Here is a 19,019-nt window from a genome sequence, read left to right as displayed (position 1 = left end):
CAGCTCTTTAAGAGTCATCAAGATCCACGGCGCGGCCCTGGACAACGTGGACCACTTTCCATACCTCGGGAGCTTATTACCAGTAAGGGTAGACATCGATGACGAGGTTCAACACTGCCTCCAGTGCGTCAGCGAAAACTTCGGCCGACTGAGGAAAAGAGTGTTTGAAGACCAGGCCCTCAAATCTGCCACCAAGCTCATGGTCTACAGGGCTAAGTGATACCCGCCCTCCTGTATGGCTCAGAGATGTGGACCATATACAGTACACATCTCAAGTCGCTGGAGAAATACCACTAACGATGTCTCCGCAAGATCTTGCAAATCCCCTGGGAGGACAGACGCACCAACGTTAGCGTCCTGTATCAGGCCAACATCCCAGCATCGAAGCACTGACCACACACAATCAACTCCGTTGGGCGGGCCACGTTCTTCGTATGCCAGACACAAGGCTCCCAAAGCAACAGCTCCACTCGGAACTCCTATACGGCAAGCGAGCACAAAGTGGGCAGAGGAAACATTTCAAGGACATCCTCAAAGCCTCCTTGATAAAATGCGGCATCCCCACCGACACCTGGGAGTCCCTGGCCAAAGACCGCCTTAAGTGGAGGAAATGGACCGGGCTAGCGCTGAGTACCTTGAGTCTCGTCGCCGAAAGCATGCAGAAAACAAGCGCAGATAGCGGAAGGAGCGTGCGGCAAACCAGTCCCACCCACCCTTTCCTCCAACAACTGTCTGTCCTACCTGTGACAGAGACTGTAATTTCCGTATTGGACTGTTCAGTCACCTAAGAACTCACTTTTAGATTAGAAGCAAGTCTTCCTCGATTTCGAGGGACTGCCTATGATGATGACTCCCTCAGTACTGCACTGGAGCATCAGCCTAGATTTATGCAGTGAGACTTGAGCCCACAACCTTCTGACCCAGAGGTGAGTGTGCTGCCCACTGAGCCACGGTTGACACTATGTCCTAAGGCATTTCACAGGAGTGTTATCAGACACAAATGTTACTCCAAGCCAAATAAGGAGATATCAGACCAGGTGACCAAAAGCTTGATCAAAGAGGTAGGTTTTAAGCAGTTTCGTAAAGGAGGAGAGAGAGGCGGAGAGGTTTAGGGAGGGAGTTCCAGAGCTTAGGGCCCAGGCAGCTGAAGGCACGGCCGCCAATGGTGGGGCGAAGGAAATCTGGGATGCTCAGGAGGCCAGAGTTGGAGGAGTGCAAAGATCTCGGAGGATTGTGGGGCTGGAGGATCACCACAAAACTCAAAATCCACCTGCTCTGAAGCGTCCACAGTAACAACATTCTGCCATTCCTGTAGACTTGGCACGCACTGGGGATCAGCCAGTTTTGTCATTATTGGTTATTTTTAGAATAAATATTTTTCATGGTTAATGCAATTGGTGATGTGTTACTTCATTTCACCTTCCCTTTGCTCATTACATAGAATTACACAGAGCTTACAGAAACAGAAACAGATTATTTGGCCCAACTGATCTGTGCCGTGTTTATGCTCCATGTGAACCTTCTCCCACCTTACTTCCATGTTAAGCTACCTATCCTTCTATTCCTTTCTCCCTCGTGTACTTATCTAGGTTCCCCTTAAATGCATCTGATTGACCGAGTGAGTAGATCGGGCCGATACTCTCTGGAGTTTAGAAGAATGAGAGATGATCTCATTGAAAGATATAAGATTCTGAGGGGGATTGACAGTGTAGATGTTGAGAGGTTGTTTCCCCCTGGCTGGAGAGGCTGGAACTAGGGGCCATTTAATACTGAGATATGGAAGAATTTCTTCACTCAGAGGGTTGTGAATCTTTGGAATTCTCTGCCCCGGACGGCTGTGGATGCTGAGTCTCTCAATATATTCAAGGCTGAGATCGATGGATTTTTGGACACCAGGGAAATTAAGGGATATGGAGATACGAACATAAAAAATAGGAGCAGGAGTAGGCCATTCAGCCCTTAGAGCTTGCTCCGCCATTTAATAAGGTTGTGACTGATCTTCGACATCAACTCCACCTTCCTGCCTGTTCCCCATATACCTGGATTCCCCTAGATCGGGTGGGAAGGTGGAGTTGAGGTGGAAGATCATATTGAATGGCGGAGCAGGCTCGAGGGGCCGATTGGCCGACTTCTGCTCCTTATGTTCTTTTGTGACTTGTTTTTAAAGTCTCTGTCCCTTTAAATAACAATCCATTTTCCCCGATTAAAATGATCTGAAGTGGATCTGTAGCTTTCCCTGGTCAATCTGATTAGAAAGTTAATGCAGAATTGTACGACCGGTTCCCACCATCGCCAAAAGACTCCTCCACAAAGGGAATAAGAGCCCATTCGGCAGGTAGCTCACTGCACACCAAGCATTGCAAGCAGAGTTCATAGGCCGCCACCCAGAGAGGCTAAGGTAGGCCCTGTGCGCAACTGCCCCGGCAACCCCGACCACATCCCGACCCCCGACCTCCAACCCCCGACCCCAACCACATCCCAATCCCCAACCTCCGACCCCCAACCACATCCCGACCCCTGATCCCCAACCCACAACCACATCCCGAACACTGACCCCGATCCCTAACCCCCAACCACATCCCGACCCCTGACCCTGATCCCCAACCCCCAACCACATCCCAAACACTGACCCCCGATCCCTAACCCCCGACCCCAACCACATCTCTACCCTCAACCCCAACCCCCAACTCTGTGTCAGCCCTGGCTCAGTGGGAAGCCCCCTCACCTCTGAGTCAGAAGGTTGTGGGTTCAAGTCCCATTCCAGAGGCTGGAGCACAAAAATCTAGGCTGACACCCCGGAGATGCCGACTTTCAGATGAGACATTATACCGAGGCCCCATTTACTCTCTCCGGTGGACGTAAAAGATCCCATGGCACTATTTTGAAGAAGAGCAGGGGAGTTCTCGCCAGTGTCCCTCAATTAACATCACTAAAACAGAATATCTGGTGATTATCACATTGCTGTCTGTGGGAGCTTGCTGTGCGCAGTTGGCTGCCATGTTTCCTACATTACACTCCAAAAAGTATTTCATGGGTTGTAAAGCGCTTTGGGGCATCCTGAGGTTGTGAAAGGCGGTTTGGAACTGCAAGTACTTTAAAAAAAAATCTCCCAATAACCTTTTTTGCTCTAAGGAAAACAATCCCAGCTTCTTTGAAAAAGATTGTACCAAAACAATGAACAAGAAGGTGACACTAGCGACCTTGACCTCGAGAAAAGTTACTGAAATCTCTGGAGCTTCTCGTGAAGTGAGGTCACACTGTGCCGGATTCGGACATTAAGATCTTGACATTTATAAAGAAAGACTTGCATTTATTTAGTGCCTTTCATACCCCAGAGCACTTTGCAACCAATTAAATACTTTTGAAGTTTAGTCGCTGTTGTAATGTAAGAAACACGGCAGCCAGTTTCTGCACAGCAAGCTCTCATAGACAGCACTGTTTTTAGTGATGTCAGTTGAGCGACAAATATCTGCCAGGACACTGGGAGAACTCCTCTGCTATTCTTTGAATAGTGGTTTGGGATCGTTTACCTCTGTTTAACATTTCATCTGAAAGACACCAACTCCGACAGAGCAGCGCTCTCACAGTACTATCTGCCAAGATTTTTATGCTCAAGTCTCGGCAGTGGGGCTTGAACCCACGACCTTCTGACTCAGAAGCGAGGGTGCTGCCCACTGAGCCACGGCTGACACAGACTGTGGTAAATGGGCTGATGCATTCATTGAACTGAGAGGGGGAAGTTCCGCAGGGCCGTGTTCACTTGGTAATGTCCCCCTCACAGTGGAGTCGATGAACAGGGAGATTGTGTGAACGATTCACCGGATTGCCACAGGAATGGAGGTTTCATCTGCTCCACGTTGAGGAAAGGATTTTCAAATGTTTCGCAGCAGAAGGCTGCAGGGTGAGTTATCGAGCGTTGCTGTTTAATTTTCACAGTGGTGATTTGCACGGCTGCAGTGCATTCTGTCTGGCCAGGTGCAGCACAGACTAGGGGCCAGAGGAATGCACAGCCCTCGAATAGAAAGAAAGAAGAAAGATAAAGGGTTGGATTTTCGGTTGGAGGTTTTTTCGGGCGATAATGGCGGTAAATTTTGCGACCGGGAAATGGTTTGCGTCTGCAGCTACAAAATTCATCAGCTGGGCCCTGAGTCTAGGGGCGGAGCGCTAAGGGAGGCGTTCCACACCTCTCCTGGGGCACTAAGCCGGCTGAGCAACTGGAAATCCCGAGCTAAACAGCCGGCCTCGGAGCGCCCTAAGAGAGGTTTCCCTGGGAAAAAAAACAAATCGCCCCAAAAAAAACACACCAAAAACCATTCCCAATACCTTGCTCACCCCACATAAAGATAAATCGCAAAAATAAAACAACAATCACACGTACCTCAGGTAGTCATTCCTTCCCTCACCGCCGCCGGGACAGCTCGGACCGCCCGCTTTCCCAGGCGGTCCCACTAGGGCGCGCTACGCGTTCCGCCCTAAACAAATCTCACCACGCCGTCGCAACCGGGGGCGTTGCACACCGGCTCACCTCTCCCGGGCGGTACTGCTCCGCGCCCCCACAAACCCGACAGCGAATGTCCCGGCGGAGCGCTGGAAGCTGGCCGACCGGCTGGAAACCGTTTGCGTACCTATTACCCCGCCCCCTGTGGAGCGTCAATAGAGGCGCAAGCCCAACGAAAATACAGCCCAAAGACTTGCATTTATATAGCGCCTTTCACGACCACTACACGTCTCAAAGCACTTTAGAGCCAATGAAGTACTTTTGAAGTGTAGTCGCTGTTGTAACGCAGGAAACGCGGCAGCCAATTTGCGCACAGCAAGCTCCCACAAACAGCAATATGATAACGACCAGATCATCTGTTTTAATGACATTGATTGAGGGATAAATATTGGCCCCAGGACACTGGGGATAACTCCCCTGCTCTTCTTCAAAATACTGGCCGTGGGATCTTTGCCATCCACCGAAGAGGGCAGTCGGGGCCTCGGTTTAACAGCTCAGCCGAAAGACCCATTGCTCCCATTTCAGATGCTGGACTGCCCGCTGTGTGATTCCATCGTTTAGTGCCTTATTGCAAGAATCTAGCTGTGAGGCAGACTGCAGGAGCTAAAGCAGATCGTCACCAGTTATTTATATACAGCCTATTACCCAGGACAAAAGGAAAATAGTTCCTCATTTGGCCTCAGCAATTGCTCCCAGACGTACAACACTGTTTCCAAAGTTGTGCATGACCTCTCCAGGCTGACCCAGATATGTCAGTTTTTAATAGTTCCCCATCCAGGATGCGGCCAGAAGACGTGATGAAAGTGATCTGTATCAGAATGGCAGATCTGCCAAACTCTCTTGTATGCACAGAACCTTGAAAAACATCCAGCTCGTTTCTTTTCAAGCTCTGGTGCGGAGAAAATCAAAAGGGTGCAAAGTAAATGGTGATAGTGTTATTTCCATTTGGCACCAAGTCTCAGGGCATAGTCAGACAGTGGGACCGTCTGACGCGCACATTACCGGTCCCTGTTACTAACTCACTGCCAAACCAAACTAGATTGCCCTGTATAAATACCATCAGCAACTGAACTAAGCTAAACATTATGATCTGAAATATGCAGAGCCACATGCACTGCGATAGGCCGTGGAATTTTGGAGCCATTGCGAGCTGCTTGCTGACTCTTAAACAAGAGTTATACTTTCAGTAAAGTTTTTCGGAGCTTGCCAACTCCTGCATCATGTCAGAGGGGCTCAAACTTTGCCGCACCCATTGTGTTCGATTGATACGAGTCTGTGGTAAACTAACGAGTTCCTTGAAAATGTAGCACTGTTGTTTGAAGAGATAATGCCAAAAGAAATCCTTATAAACTAATAGTCAGGCATGGAGTGCACAATAATGTCATCTGGCATGAGTAAGCGATTTAGGAAGATGTATCATACAATCGTACAACAGTTACCGCACGGAAGGAGGCCATTCGGCTCATCAAGCCCGTGCCGGCTCTCTGCAAGAGCCCCTCAGCCAGTCCCACTCCCCCCGCCCTTTCCCCATAGCCCTGCAATTTTTTTTCCTTCGGGTACTTATCCAATTCCCTTTTGAAAGCAGTGATTGGATCTGCCTCCACCACCCTTTCAGGCAGTGCATTCCAAATCCAATGTGTAAAAACGTTTTTCTTATGTTGCCTTTGGTTCTTCTGCCATCACCTTAACTCTGTGTCCTCTGGTTCTCGACCTTTCTGCCAATGGGAATAGTTTCTGTCTCCTCTGTCCAGGCCCCTCATGATTTTGAACACCTCCATCAAATCTCCTCTCAATCTTCACTGCTCTATGGAGAACAACCCCAGCTTCTCCAGCCTATCCACGTAACACAAGTCCCTCATCCCTGAAATCATTCTCCTAAATCTGTTCTGCACCCTCTCTCAGGCCCTAAAGTGTGGTGCCCAGAATTGGACACAATACTTCCTTCCATTATGTACAATATCAGTTACATCACTCACAGATGTAGTTTGAACAGCCCTCCAAGAACCCTGCACTCCTCCAATTCTGGCCTCTTGTGAATCCCCACTCCCTTTGCCACCATTGGTGGCCGTGCCTTCAACTGTCTAGGTCCCAATCTCTGGAATTCCCTCCCTAAACCTCTCCGCCTCTCTACCTCTCCTCCTTTCGGATGAGACGTTCAACCGAGGCCCCGTCTACTCTCGCAGGTGGATGTAAAAGACCCCATGGCACTATTTTCGAAGAAGAGCAGGGGAGTTCGCTCCGGTGTCCTGGGCCAATATTTATCCCTCAATCAACATCACTAAAACAGATGATCTGGTCATTAGCAGATTGCTGTTTGTGGGCGCTTGCTGTGCGCAATTGGCTGCCGTGTTTCCTACATTGCAACAGTGACTACATTTCAAAAAGTACTTCATTGGCTGTAAAGTGTTTTGGGACATCCTGAGGTCATGAAAGGCCATATATAAATGCAAGTCTTTCTTTTTAAGACACTCCTTAAAACCTACCTCTTTGATCAGGCTTTTGGTCACCTGCCCTAATATCTCCCTAAATAAAAACAGAAAATGCTAGAAATAGTCAGTGGGTCAGGCAGTATCTGTGGTCCACCCGCACCTCCATCCCCCCCCCCACCCCCCCCCCACTTTAAGAGAATGCGTTGACTTCCTTGGTTGAAGAGTTCCTCAACAATGTTTTCTCTTGTCATTTCCAAGGTACAACGTTGGTTGCAGTAAACGTATGGGGCTTTTTAAATCGGACAAGAGTTCGCGGTGGAGCAGAAAACCCGAGCCTCACGGGTTCAACCGGCGAGGGAGGAGGTCCAGCATCCTCGAAGGAGCGTCAGGCGAACACTTTATGAGACAGGTATAAGGGACAATGCGGCAATTATATTTTCAGGTACATTCACGTTGGTCTCTAGAGTCCTGAGCCCAGTAAGAAGGGTTGGTGTCATTTAGGACTGAGATGAGAAGAAATTCTTCACAGAGGGTGGTGAATCTTTGGAATTCTCTACCCCAGAGGGCTGTGGAGGCTCAGTCGTTGAGTATATTCAAGACAGAGATCGATAGATTTTTTTTCAATATTAAGGGCATCAAGGGATATGGGGACAGTGCAGACAAGTGGAGTTAAGGTCAAAGATCAGCCATGATATTATTGAATGGCGGAGCAGGCTCGAGGGGCCGAATGGCTGACTCCTGCTCCTATTTCTTATGTTCTTATGGCCAAGCCCAACTGAACTGGAGCCTAATGACATAATGTATATTAATGGTTCCTTAGAGTTCTGTCAGCCTTACCAAGGGTGGGCAGAAACCTGAGCTTGCTCAGAGCCACCACGTTAGTCAGGAGGTCTATGTCCTGTTTAGCAAACTCTTCTCTAGAAAATTGGATAGTGCGTCTCTTCCACGGCTTGCTTCCTTGGTTACTTCCAACTTTGATAATGTGGTTCAGCACAGGTACCAGTATGCTTGTCATACCAATATAAAAAGGCCTTTACCCATTTTAAAATGGCAAACTAGGTTAATACCTCAATAGTAAAATAAAATTATCGATTGTTTTCTGTGTCCTACTCTTAACATTGAACCCCATTGCACCCAAAAGTTCTATTCAGCCGACTGCTATTGACACTAACGCATTCATCTCGAGAATGTGAAGGGCCCCTTGGGGAATGAGTGGGAAGAATCAGGGAATACCATGTTTCAAGTGACTACTTTTTTTTTCATTACGTTTCAACCCGATCAAAGCAACTTTAGTTGGATGTTAATAATGTTTTGACGTTGGTTTTCTGTCAGGAAATCAGTTAAGGAAAGTTATCGTTTCCTAATCTCGGTCTTTGGTGGGGAAACCTGTAAGGTTTGGTGGGAGAGTGTTGGTTTCCCAACCAGTTGACCCTGAATTCAAATCTCGGCCAACGCCCTCATTTGAACTCAGCTGATCGCACAGTGGAGAGCGTATCGTTACGGGGAGAGGGGGAGGGGGTGAAGTTTATGGGTACTTGTTGGCCCAGCGTTGTGGTCATGTTGTCTAACAGCATTTGCCAAGATAAGTAGCAATGGTAAGATGTTTAAGTAAATGTGGAGAGTATTGGTCCAAGGAAGTGACATCAACACAACAGAGTAACGGTGGGATCACACTTGGGAGTATTGTGGCCAGTTTTCGTCACAGTGCTGTTCAAAACACCTAGAGACATTGGAAAGGATTTAGAGGCGGATTGTGCTTGATCCTAAAGCAATGAACCGTGTCCAGAAAAAAGACCGAGAGGCGTGCTTTGAGTTCTTTCAATGATGAGGGGATGTGAACAAGCTGAGGTCAGAGAAATAGGGTTGTGATTAGACAATTGATGAAATGTCAATTAAATATAACATTAAAGAATAATTACTTCAAACTTAGAATTGTTCGAATAAATAGTAACTTAGTGCATTGAACATAGATTCAATGACATAGAATTACCGAGAATGCACAGCACAGAAACAGGCCATTCGGCCCAACTGGTCTGTGCCAGTGTTTGTAGAAACATAGAAACATTCAAAATAGGAGCAGTGGTAGGCCATTCAGCTCTTCGAGTCTGCAGCGCCATTCAATATGATCATGGCTGGTGTCCTCCACATGAGCCTTATCCCATCCCTCTTCATCTCACCCTGTCAACATATTGTAAGACAATTCGAAGCCGACACCAACTATGGTTGCAACAGAGTCCTTTTTATTGCGTTCGTACCAAGTCCAGACACACGCAATGTCTTTGAGCAGAAGACATACCGAGAAATAAACACAATTACCCCGTTTTTCCCTGGGTGGAGAGCTGACTCGACAAATTGTTGAGGAAAACTCGAGATCTTTATAGGCCCCCAGCCAAGCACAGTGTCCTTGCTGATTCATTATGGCATAGAAACATAAAAACATAGAAAATAGGTGCAGGAGTAGGTCATTCAGCCCTTCGAGCCTGCACCACCATTCAATAAGATCATGGCTGATCATTCGCCTCAGTACCCCTTTCCTGCTTTCTCTCCATACCCCTTGTTCCCTTTAGCTGTAAGGGCCATATCTAACTCCCTCTTGAATATATCCAATGAACTGGCATCAACAACTCTCTGTGGTAGGGAATTCCACAGGTTAACAACTCTCTGAGTGAAGAAGTTTCTTCTCATCTCGGTCCTAAATGGCTTACCCCTTATCCTTAGACTGTGTCCCCTGGTTCTGAACTTCCCAACATTGGGAACATTCTTCCTGCATCTAACCTGTTCAGTCCCATCAGAATTTTATAATCCTTCTAAACTCCAGTGAATAAAGGCCAGTCGATCCAGCGTCTCCTCATATGTCAGTCCAGCCATCCCGGGAATCAGTCTGGTGAACCTTCGCTGCACTCCCTCAATAGCAAGAACGTCCTTCCTCAGATTAGGAGACCAAAACTGAACACAATATTCCAGGTGAGGCCTCATCAAGGCCCTGTACAACTGCAGTAAGACCTCCCTGCTCCTATGCTCAAAACCCCTAGCTATGAAGGCCAACATACTATTTGCCTTCTTCACTGCCTGCTGTCCTGCATGCCAATTTTCAATGACTTGCACCTCCCCTTTTCCTAATCTGCCGCCATTCAGATAATATTCTGCCTTCGTGTTTTTGCCCCCAAACCTCACATTTATCGACATTATACTGCATCTGCCATGCATTTTCCCACTCACCTAACCTGTACAAGTCACCCTGCAGCCTCTTAGCGTCCTCCTCACAGCTCACACCGCCTCCCAGTTTAGTGTCATCTGCAAACTTGGAGATATTACACTCAATTCCTTCATCTAAATCATTAATGTATATTGTAAATAGCTGGGGTCCCAGCACTGAGCCCTGTGGCACCCCACTAGTCACTGCCTGCCATTCTGAAAAGGACCCGTTTATCCCGACTCTCTGCGTCCTGTGAGCCAACCAGTTCTCTATCCACGTCAGTACACTACGCCCAATACCATGTGCTTTAATTTTGCACATCAATCTCTTGTGTGGGACCTTGTCAAAAGCCTTTTGAAAGTCCAAATACACCATATGCACTGGTTCTCCCTTGTCCACTCTACTAGTTACATCCTCAAAAAATTCCAGAAGATTTGTCAAGCATGATTTCCCTTTCATAAATCCATGCTGACTTGGACCGATCCTGTCACTGCTTTCCAAATGTGCTGTTATTTCATCTTTAATAATTGATTCCAACATTTTTCCCACTACTGATATCAGGCTAACCAGTCTATAATTACCCGTTTTCTCTCTTCCTCCTTTTTAAAAAGTGGTGTTACATTAGCTACCCTCCAGTCCATAGGAACTGATCCAGAGTTGATAGACTGTTGGAAAATGATCACCAATGCATCCAATATTTCTCGGGCCACTTCCTTAAGTACTCTGAGATGCAGACTATCAGGCCCCGGGGATTTATCGGCCTTCAAACCCATCAATTTCCCTAACACAATTTCTCGTCTAATAAGGACATCCTTCAGTTCCTCCTTCTCACTAGACCCTCGGTCCCTTCGTACTTCCGGAAGGTTATTTGTGTCATCCTTCGTGAAGACAGAACCAAACTATTTGTTCAACTGGTCTGCCATTTCTTTGTTCCCCATTATAAATTCACCTGACTGCAAGGGACCTAGGTTTGTCTTCACTAATCTTTTTCTCTTCACATATCTATAGAAGCTTTTGCAGTCAGTTTTTATGTTCCCGGCAAGCTTCCTCTCTTACTCTATTTCCCTCCTCCTAATTAAACCCTTTGTCCTCCTCTGCTGGATTCTAAATTTCTCCCAGTCCTCAGGTTTGCTGCTTTTTCTGGCCAATTTATATGTCTCTTCCTTGGATTTAACACTATCCATAATTTCCCTTGTTAGCCACAGTTGAACCAGCTTCCCCGTTTTATTGTTGAAGTTCATCCATGTGATCTTTAAATGTTTGCCATTGCCTATCCACCATCAACCCTTTAAGTATCCTTTGCCAGTCATTTGCATGGCAGGTGTTATTGTGAACAAGACCCCCAGAAGTGAGAGAGTTCCCTCAAAACAGCAGATGCCAACTTGTTTACCATGTTGACCTGTTGTCCCACTTCCTATCTCAAGACAGTCTTGGCTATCTCGTTTCACAGAGTGACAACAAAAATAAGTCAACAGACGCGAATCACACATCCTGCAACCAAAGGACCCCCTGATTTATTTTTTAGGTACGCACTGCGCAACTCATTCACAATTTTGTGCATTTAACATTGAAAAAGCTGGTCCTGGGTGGGGCGGTGGCACAGCTTAGCGGGAACGTTGCCTGCAATCCACATCCTGCCCGCAGTAGGCTAAATTGTACCCTAACACGTTAAACTCTGAGGCATCCTGGAATGAACAGCTTTAACCATTTCATTATTTCGAGCTGCAGTACAAATCCACAAGCCGTTGAGAAATAAACGGAAAACAAAACCCTTAATCACATGAGCTTAAACCAAATCCTAATCCCTCGTACCTATGTCCACATGACTCATCATCATCATAGGCAGTCCCTCGTATCGAGGATGACTTGCTTCAGCGCCAAAAAAGATGAGTTCACAGGTATTTCACTGAAGGACCTAATATTTCAGGTCCCAAACTGCATGTTGAAGGGTGGAAGATGCCTGTGCGTAGATTTTTTAACGTGTGGTGGCCGTTGCACACCAGCCACCACACGGGCTTGACCCAGTGGCAAGGATTAACTAAGCTGACTGGAGACCAGCTCTACTGCATGGACCTAGTGCGCACACATATCGCTGTGTGGGCTGGCCCGTGCTGCCCCTGGGCCCTCGCCTCTCTTGGGCCCCGATCACGTCGCTCTGCAATCTCTTGCCACTCCTTCGCCCCAACCTCGCCGCTCCTGACACATGACTAGGGTATCTTACAATATCGATTGGATTATTCCAAAACCAAATAGAAGGATTCCTGATTCAAACGGACACGTGCGCTCTGATCTTGGCATGAAGGTGTGGTTGGGCGCCGTGCGTGGACTGAAACAACACCTCGCACTTGTCCAGCGCTTTAAAATAGAAAAACACTCACAGGCACTTGACGATGGTGTGTGTGCAGAAGGAGAAGGAGGGAGGAAACAGACAGCCAGCAGAAATGAGGAGAAGAGTTAGTTGACCAAAGGCGTGTTCACGGAGCTAGGTTTAGGGAAGGTTTTGAAAGTGGGAACCGGTGTTGCGAGTTCAAAGGAGTTGAGGGGAGGGGTGTCACAGTGCAGGAGTGTGGTGGCCAGAAGTTGTGCCACTCAATGTAAAGCAAAGGGAGAGAGAGAGGACACATGGTAGGACAGGGTCGCTGAATGGGATGAATTTCCTTTTCCCTCTTGGGCATTTTAATAATTCCACTGAGCAAATCCGGCCAGTTGCCAGCGTGGGAGGGAGTGCAGTGATGGGGTGAGATGAAGAGGCGTGGGAGGAGGCTTGTGTGGAGCATAAACACCGGCATCGACCAGTTGGATCGAATGGCCTGTTTCTGTGCTTTACGTTTGAAAGCTCGGCAAGCCATCTCTTGCTGGGTTGGTCAAAATAAAAACTAGTAAGTTTCTCCTGCCGTATTACTAGCGGTATTGGGAAAGTCTATAATCCAACAACAACTTGCATTTATATAGCGCCTTTAACGTAGTGAAACGTCCCAAGGTGCTTCACAGCAGCGATTATCAAACAAAATTTGACACTGAGCCATATAAAAATAAGAATAAAATAAAAAAGCAAATTATTATTTAAATAGGGAGAGATTACAGTGGGATCTGGGGGTCCTTGTACATGAAACACAAAAAGTTAGTGTGCAGTAATAGCAAGTAATCAGGAAGACAAATGGAATGTTGGCCTTTATTGCAAGGGGGGTACAGTATAAAAGTAGGGAAGTCCTGCTGCAACTGTACAGGGCATTGGTGAGACCACACTTGGAGTACTGCGTACAGTTTTGGTCTCATTATTTAAGGAGGGATATACTTGCATTGGAAGCAGTTCAGAGAAGGTTCATGAGGTTGATTCCTGAGATGAAGGAGTTGTCTTATGAAGAAAGATTGACCAGGTTGGGCCTATACTCATTGGAGTTGAGAAGAATGAGAGGTGATTTTATTGAAACGTATAAGGTTCTGAGAGGGCTTGACAGGGTAGATGTAGAGAGGATGTTTCCCTTCGTGGGGGAATCGAGAACTAGGGGGCATAGTTTCAGATTTAGGGGTTGCCCATTTAACATGGAAATGAGGAGGAATTTCTTCTCTCAGAGGGTCGTGAATCTGTGGAATTCTCTACACCTGGAAGCTGTGGAGGCTGGGTCATTGAATATATTTAAGGTGGAGAAAGACAGATTGTTGAATGATAAGGGAGTCAAGGGTTGTGGGGAGTGTGCAGGGAAGTGGAGTTGAGGCCAAGATCAGATCAGCCATGATCTTATTGAATGGCAGAGCAGGCTCGAGGGGCCAAGTGGCCTACTCCTGCTCCTATTTCTTATGTTCTTATAAGGAGACATTAGGATAGGTGACCAAAAACCTGGTCAAAGAGGTTGGTTTTAAGGAGCGTCTTAAAGAAGGAGAGAGAGGCGGAGAGGTTTAGGAAGGGAATTCCAGAGCTTAGGGCCCAGGCAGCTGAAGGCACGGCGACTGATGGTAGAGCGATTAAAATTGGGGGATGCGCAAGAGCCAGAATTGGAGGAGCGCAGACATCGCGGGGGGTTGTGGGGCTGGTGAAGCCTACAGAGATAGGGAGGGGCGAGGTCATGGAGAGATTTGGAAACAAGAATGAGGATTTTAAAATGGACTGGGAGGTAGTGCACAGGTGCTCACCTTTACGGGTACGAGAAGCAAACAAAGTGCCAACTTCTACGTCCAATAGCGCAGTTCTAAAGTACAGCACCTTTTGTGACCTGCAAATGATCTCGTTGTTAACTCCTCCTAGATGCCTGTTAGCTTCACTCCCGTCGAGGAGGCTACAGCGGCCTCCAACCCACCACTTCCCGAAGAGACTGTTAACGTCGCCATGACGACACGCCGTCGGCGGAATGAGCGGGAACGCGAGCGGGAAATGCGAGAGCTGAGGGTGAGGGAGATGTCGGACTGCGGAGAGACGCTACACGCAGACCCAACGTTGTGGTCTGTCGAACACGTCTGGGAGTTCATACACTCACTGCCAGGTGTGTGACCTGCGCACCATACTGTCTCCACCTGTACACTTGTGCAAAGAGAGGGAAAAGGGGAAAGGGGCACGCTTCCCTCCCTCCCGGCAGGGAAACCGTGTCTCACCGAGGGTGTAGGCCAGCCACTGGGGCTACAGTGTTGCAGCCCCGATTCAGTGTGGGGTCAGGGAATTGACAGACAGAGGAAATTCTTACAAGTACGCCTGTACTGAAAGAGAGACTTCCATTTATATAGCACCTTTCACGATCTCAGGATGTCCCAAAGATCTTTACAACTGAAGAAGTACTTTGTGAAGTGTAGTCACTCTTGTAATATACAGCACATTTATATAGCGCCTTTCACAACCACCAGATGTCCCAAAGCCCTTCACAGCCAATGAAGTACTTTTTGAAGTGTAGTCACTGTTGAAATGTAGGAAATGCAGTAGCCAATTTGCGCACAGCAAGCTCCCACAAACAGCAATGTGATAATGATGAGATCATTTTTTTTTAATGTTGATTGAGGGATCAATATTAGCTAAGACACCGGGGATAACTCCCTTGTTCTTCTTCGAAATAATGCCATGGGATGTTTTACATCCACCTGAGAGGGCAGATGGGGCCTCGGTTTAACGTCTCATCCAAAAGAAGGCAGTGCAGCGTTCCCTCAGTACTGCCCCTCCGACGATGCAGCACTCCCTCAGTACTGCCCCTCCAACAGTGCAGCACTCCCTCAGTACTGCCCCTCCAACAGTGCAGCACTCCCTCAGTACTGCCCCTCCAACAGTGCAGCACTCCCTCAGTACTGCCCCTCCAACAGTGCAGCACTCCCTCAGTACTGCCCCTCCAACAGTGCAGCACTCCCTCAGTACTGCCACGCCGACAGTGCAGCGCTCCCTCAGTACTGCCCCTCCGAACGTGCAGCACTCTCTCAGTACTGCCCCTCCAACAGTGCAGCACTCCCTCAGTACTGCCCCTCCAACAGTACAGCATTCCCTCAGTACTGCCCCTCCAACAGTGCGGCGCTCCTCAGTACTGCACTGGCTGTGTCGGCCTAGATTTTTGTGCTCAAGTCCCTCGAGTGGGACTTGAATCCACGACCTTCTGACACAGAGGCGAGTGTGCGACACACTCGTTGACACAGAATTTGATACTAGAGTAGTTAATGTGCCTGCATCATGGACTCCTACCCTTACGCAGCCTTTGCCAGTATTTCCTAGTTATGGGCCTCCCAACCTCTCTCGGGGCCCCCCATCCTCCGAATAGCTATAGGTTTCTGAGACCTGAACTTAACGTCACCAAACCACTGCTTTTCATTTACTCTGTCTTTTCATTGAAAAATACTGCACAAAACGAAGCTATTCGGTCCATTGTCCCTGTGCCAGCTCTTTGAAAAAGCTCGCCAATTAGTTGCACTCCCCCTCTGCCCTTTCCCCATCGACCTGGAAATTTATCCTTTAAATATTTATCCAATTTTCTTTTGAAAGTCACTATTGAATCTGTTTCCACCACCCTTTCAGGCAACGTGCTCCAGATCATAGCAACCTGCTGCGTAAAAAAAATCCTCTTCCACCCTCCCCCTCCTGTTCCTGTTATCAAATATCTTCAGTCTGTGACTCTCCCGCCACTGGAAACATTTTCTCCCAATCTACTCTCATCAAAACCCCTCATAATTTTGAAACATAGAAACATAGAAAATAGGTGCAGGAGTAGGCCATTCGGCCCTTCTAGCCTGCACCGCCATTCAATGAGTTCATGGCTGAACATGCAACTTCAGTACCCCATTCCTGCTTTCTCGCCATACCCCTTGATCCCCCGAGTTGTAAGGACTACATCTAACTCCTTTTTGAATATATTTAGTGAATTGGCCTCAACAACTTCCTGTGGTAGAGAATTCCACAGGTTCACCACTCTCTGGGTGAAGAAGTTTCTCCTCATCTCGGTCCTAAATGGCTTACCCCCTATCCTTAGACTGTGACCCCTGGTTCTAGACTTCCCCAACATTGGGAACATTCTTCCTGCATCTAACCTGTCTGAACCCATCAGAATTTTAAACGTTTCCATGAGGTCCCCTCTCATTCTTCTGAACACCTCTTTCAATTCTCCCCTTGACTTTCTCTGAAAAGATAGAAAAGAAAGACTTGCATTTCTATATCGCCTTTCACGACCACTGGGCCACACAAAGCGCTTTACAGCCAATGCAGTACTTTTTGAAGTGTAGTCAACTGTTGTAATGTGGGAAACATGGCAGCCAATTTGGGCACAGCAAGCTCCCACAAACAGCAATGTGATACTGATCAGATAATGTGTTTTAAATGATGTTGAGTGAGGGATAAATATCGGCCAGAATACCGGGGATAACTCCGCTGCTCTTCTTCGAAATAGTGGCCGTGGGATCTTTTACATTCACCAGAAAGCAGACGGGGCCTCAGTTTAACGTCTCATCTGAAAGAAGGCACCTCCGACAGTGCAGCACTCCCTCCGCGTGCACTGGGAGTGTCAGCCTAGATTTTTGTGCTCGAGTCTCTGGAGTGTGTCTTGAACCCACTCTGCTCCGAGGAGAACAATTCCAGCTCCTCTTGTCCTTCTGTACTATATCTTGGTGATGCCCAACAGTTTCGGCACTGGCCCTTCATCTCAATTCAGAAACAAAATCGATCCCTTCAATGATATTTCTGACCGTATTGTGTGGCTTTCATACGCAGGTTGCAAAGACATTGCCGATGAGTTCCGATCCCAGGAGATTGATGGCCAGGCTCTGCTTTTGCTGAAGGAGGATCACCTCATGAGTGCCATGAACATCAAGCTGGGCCCAGCACTGAAAATCTGTGCTCGGATCAACATGCTGAAGGAATCGTAACCTTCCCCAGCTCCACAGGAAAAGCTGCTAAAAAACATTCTGCTTTGCTGATCTCTGATTTAAGAGAACGTGTGTTAAAGTCGAGGCCAGGGCCAGGGTGTAGCCGTTTCCAGAGGGGCGAGGACCTTGTGGTGGATCAGTTACTATGAGAGCAAGGACTCGGAGTAATGTAACCTGAAGGACCTTGGTCTTCAGATAAAAACCCTTTCGCGAACACATCACCTTTCTGAAAGGGATGTTGCCTTTAACAGGCTGTTGCCAAATACTGAAACGTGCCAATTCGATTCTCGTCATTGTGTCACCAAAAAGCACTTGAGATTCTCATGTGCGAACAAATAAGATTTGACAGGGTCCGGCCACTTCTCCCCCGCTGCTGCACTCCCCTGTGACCAAGCTGCACCTTTGTCTTTGGTTCACCCCCTCCTTGTATTGTGACTAATTTTTTTTCACTCTCGGGATGTGGGCGTCGCTGGCAAGGCCGGCATTTATTGCCCATCCCTAACTGCCCTGGAGAAGGTGGTGGTGAGTCGCCTTCTTGAACCGCTGCAGTCCGTGTGGTGAAGGTTCCCACAGTGCTGTTAGGGAGGGAGTTCCAGGATTTTGACCCAATGATGACGAACAGCCGATATATTTCCGAACTGGCAGGTGTGTGACTTGGAGGGGGAGGTGGTGGTGTTCCCACGTGCCTGCTGCCAATGTTCCCGCTAAATTTTTTTTTGTGGGGGGGGGGGGTCGCATGGCCCATTCAAGAATCTACGCGTGCACAAGAATCTGGGCGGGATCTGCAGAGCGCTGTGCAGACACGCAGCTTAGTGGGAACGTTGCCTGCTGTCCTTGTCCTTCTAGGTGGTAGAGGTCGCGGGTTTGGGAGGTGCTGCCGAAGAAGCCTGGGCGAGTTGCTGCATCTTGTAGATGGTACACACTGCAGCCACGGTGCGCCGATGGTGGAGGGAGTGAATGTTGAAGGTGGTGGATGGGGTGCCGTTCAAATGGGCTTCTCTGTCACCACTTTACTGCAAGCGAGATTTAGTGGCTTTGAAGTGAATCCTGGCCGGGGATCGGTGACTGGGGTTCGGGGCCTGGGGTTCGGGGCAAGGAACAAACTCCAGTGCTGAGGGGCCCAGGGAGATTTTAACTCCTGGGCCTTGCTTCCGCCGGCCTCCCGCTCGATCCCAGCAGGAGTCACCGACTGACCAACGGGCAGGAGCGGGGAATCCGGGCGGCCGGAGGCTGTTGCCGGGGAACCCTGGCGCAGGGTGAGTCCATCGAAGAGCTCCGGGAAGGGAATCCTCCCATCAAGAGTTGGGTGGCCCCAGGTCTCCTCGTGGGGCTGGGAGTCGCAGACCTGCTCCCCCTCCTGGCCCACGCGGGAACTGAAAGAAAATGCAACATGTGGCGCTCCCCTGGCTCCAGGTCCCGGTGGGGTGGAGTCACCACTGCTCTCCCAGCTCAAGGCCACAGATTCTGTTGGCTGATTGGGTCCCAGTGGCATCATTGGAGCCTAATCTGCATATTTAAAGAGCACCCCGCAGGTCTGGAGCTGGTGTCCTTGGTGGCGGCAATTTCAAATTTGAGT

The 19,019-nt window shown here is 48.3% G+C and overlaps 1 protein-coding gene across 1 annotated transcript in view; it reads left to right on the top strand.

Moving 5' to 3' along the window:
- phc3 (polyhomeotic homolog 3 (Drosophila)) overlaps positions 1-17,927 on the top strand; it is a 131,422-nt gene extending 113,495 nt beyond the window's left edge. The window contains exons 14-16 of the mRNA XM_070882458.1: positions 7,186-7,336; positions 14,367-14,601; positions 17,289-17,927. Coding sequence (XP_070738559.1) covers positions 7,186-7,336; positions 14,367-14,601; positions 17,289-17,443 — 541 coding nt within the window. The 3' untranslated portion in view covers positions 17,444-17,927. The remainder of the gene's footprint in view (positions 1-7,185; positions 7,337-14,366; positions 14,602-17,288) is intronic.
- Positions 17,928-19,019: the final 1,092 nt, after the last annotated feature.

This window comes from Pristiophorus japonicus, chromosome 6 (genome assembly GCF_044704955.1).
Source record: "Pristiophorus japonicus isolate sPriJap1 chromosome 6, sPriJap1.hap1, whole genome shotgun sequence".
In the NCBI taxonomy this organism is placed as follows: domain Eukaryota; kingdom Metazoa; phylum Chordata; class Chondrichthyes; family Pristiophoridae; genus Pristiophorus; species Pristiophorus japonicus.
This window is presented reverse-complemented; position numbering and strand designations above follow the sequence as displayed.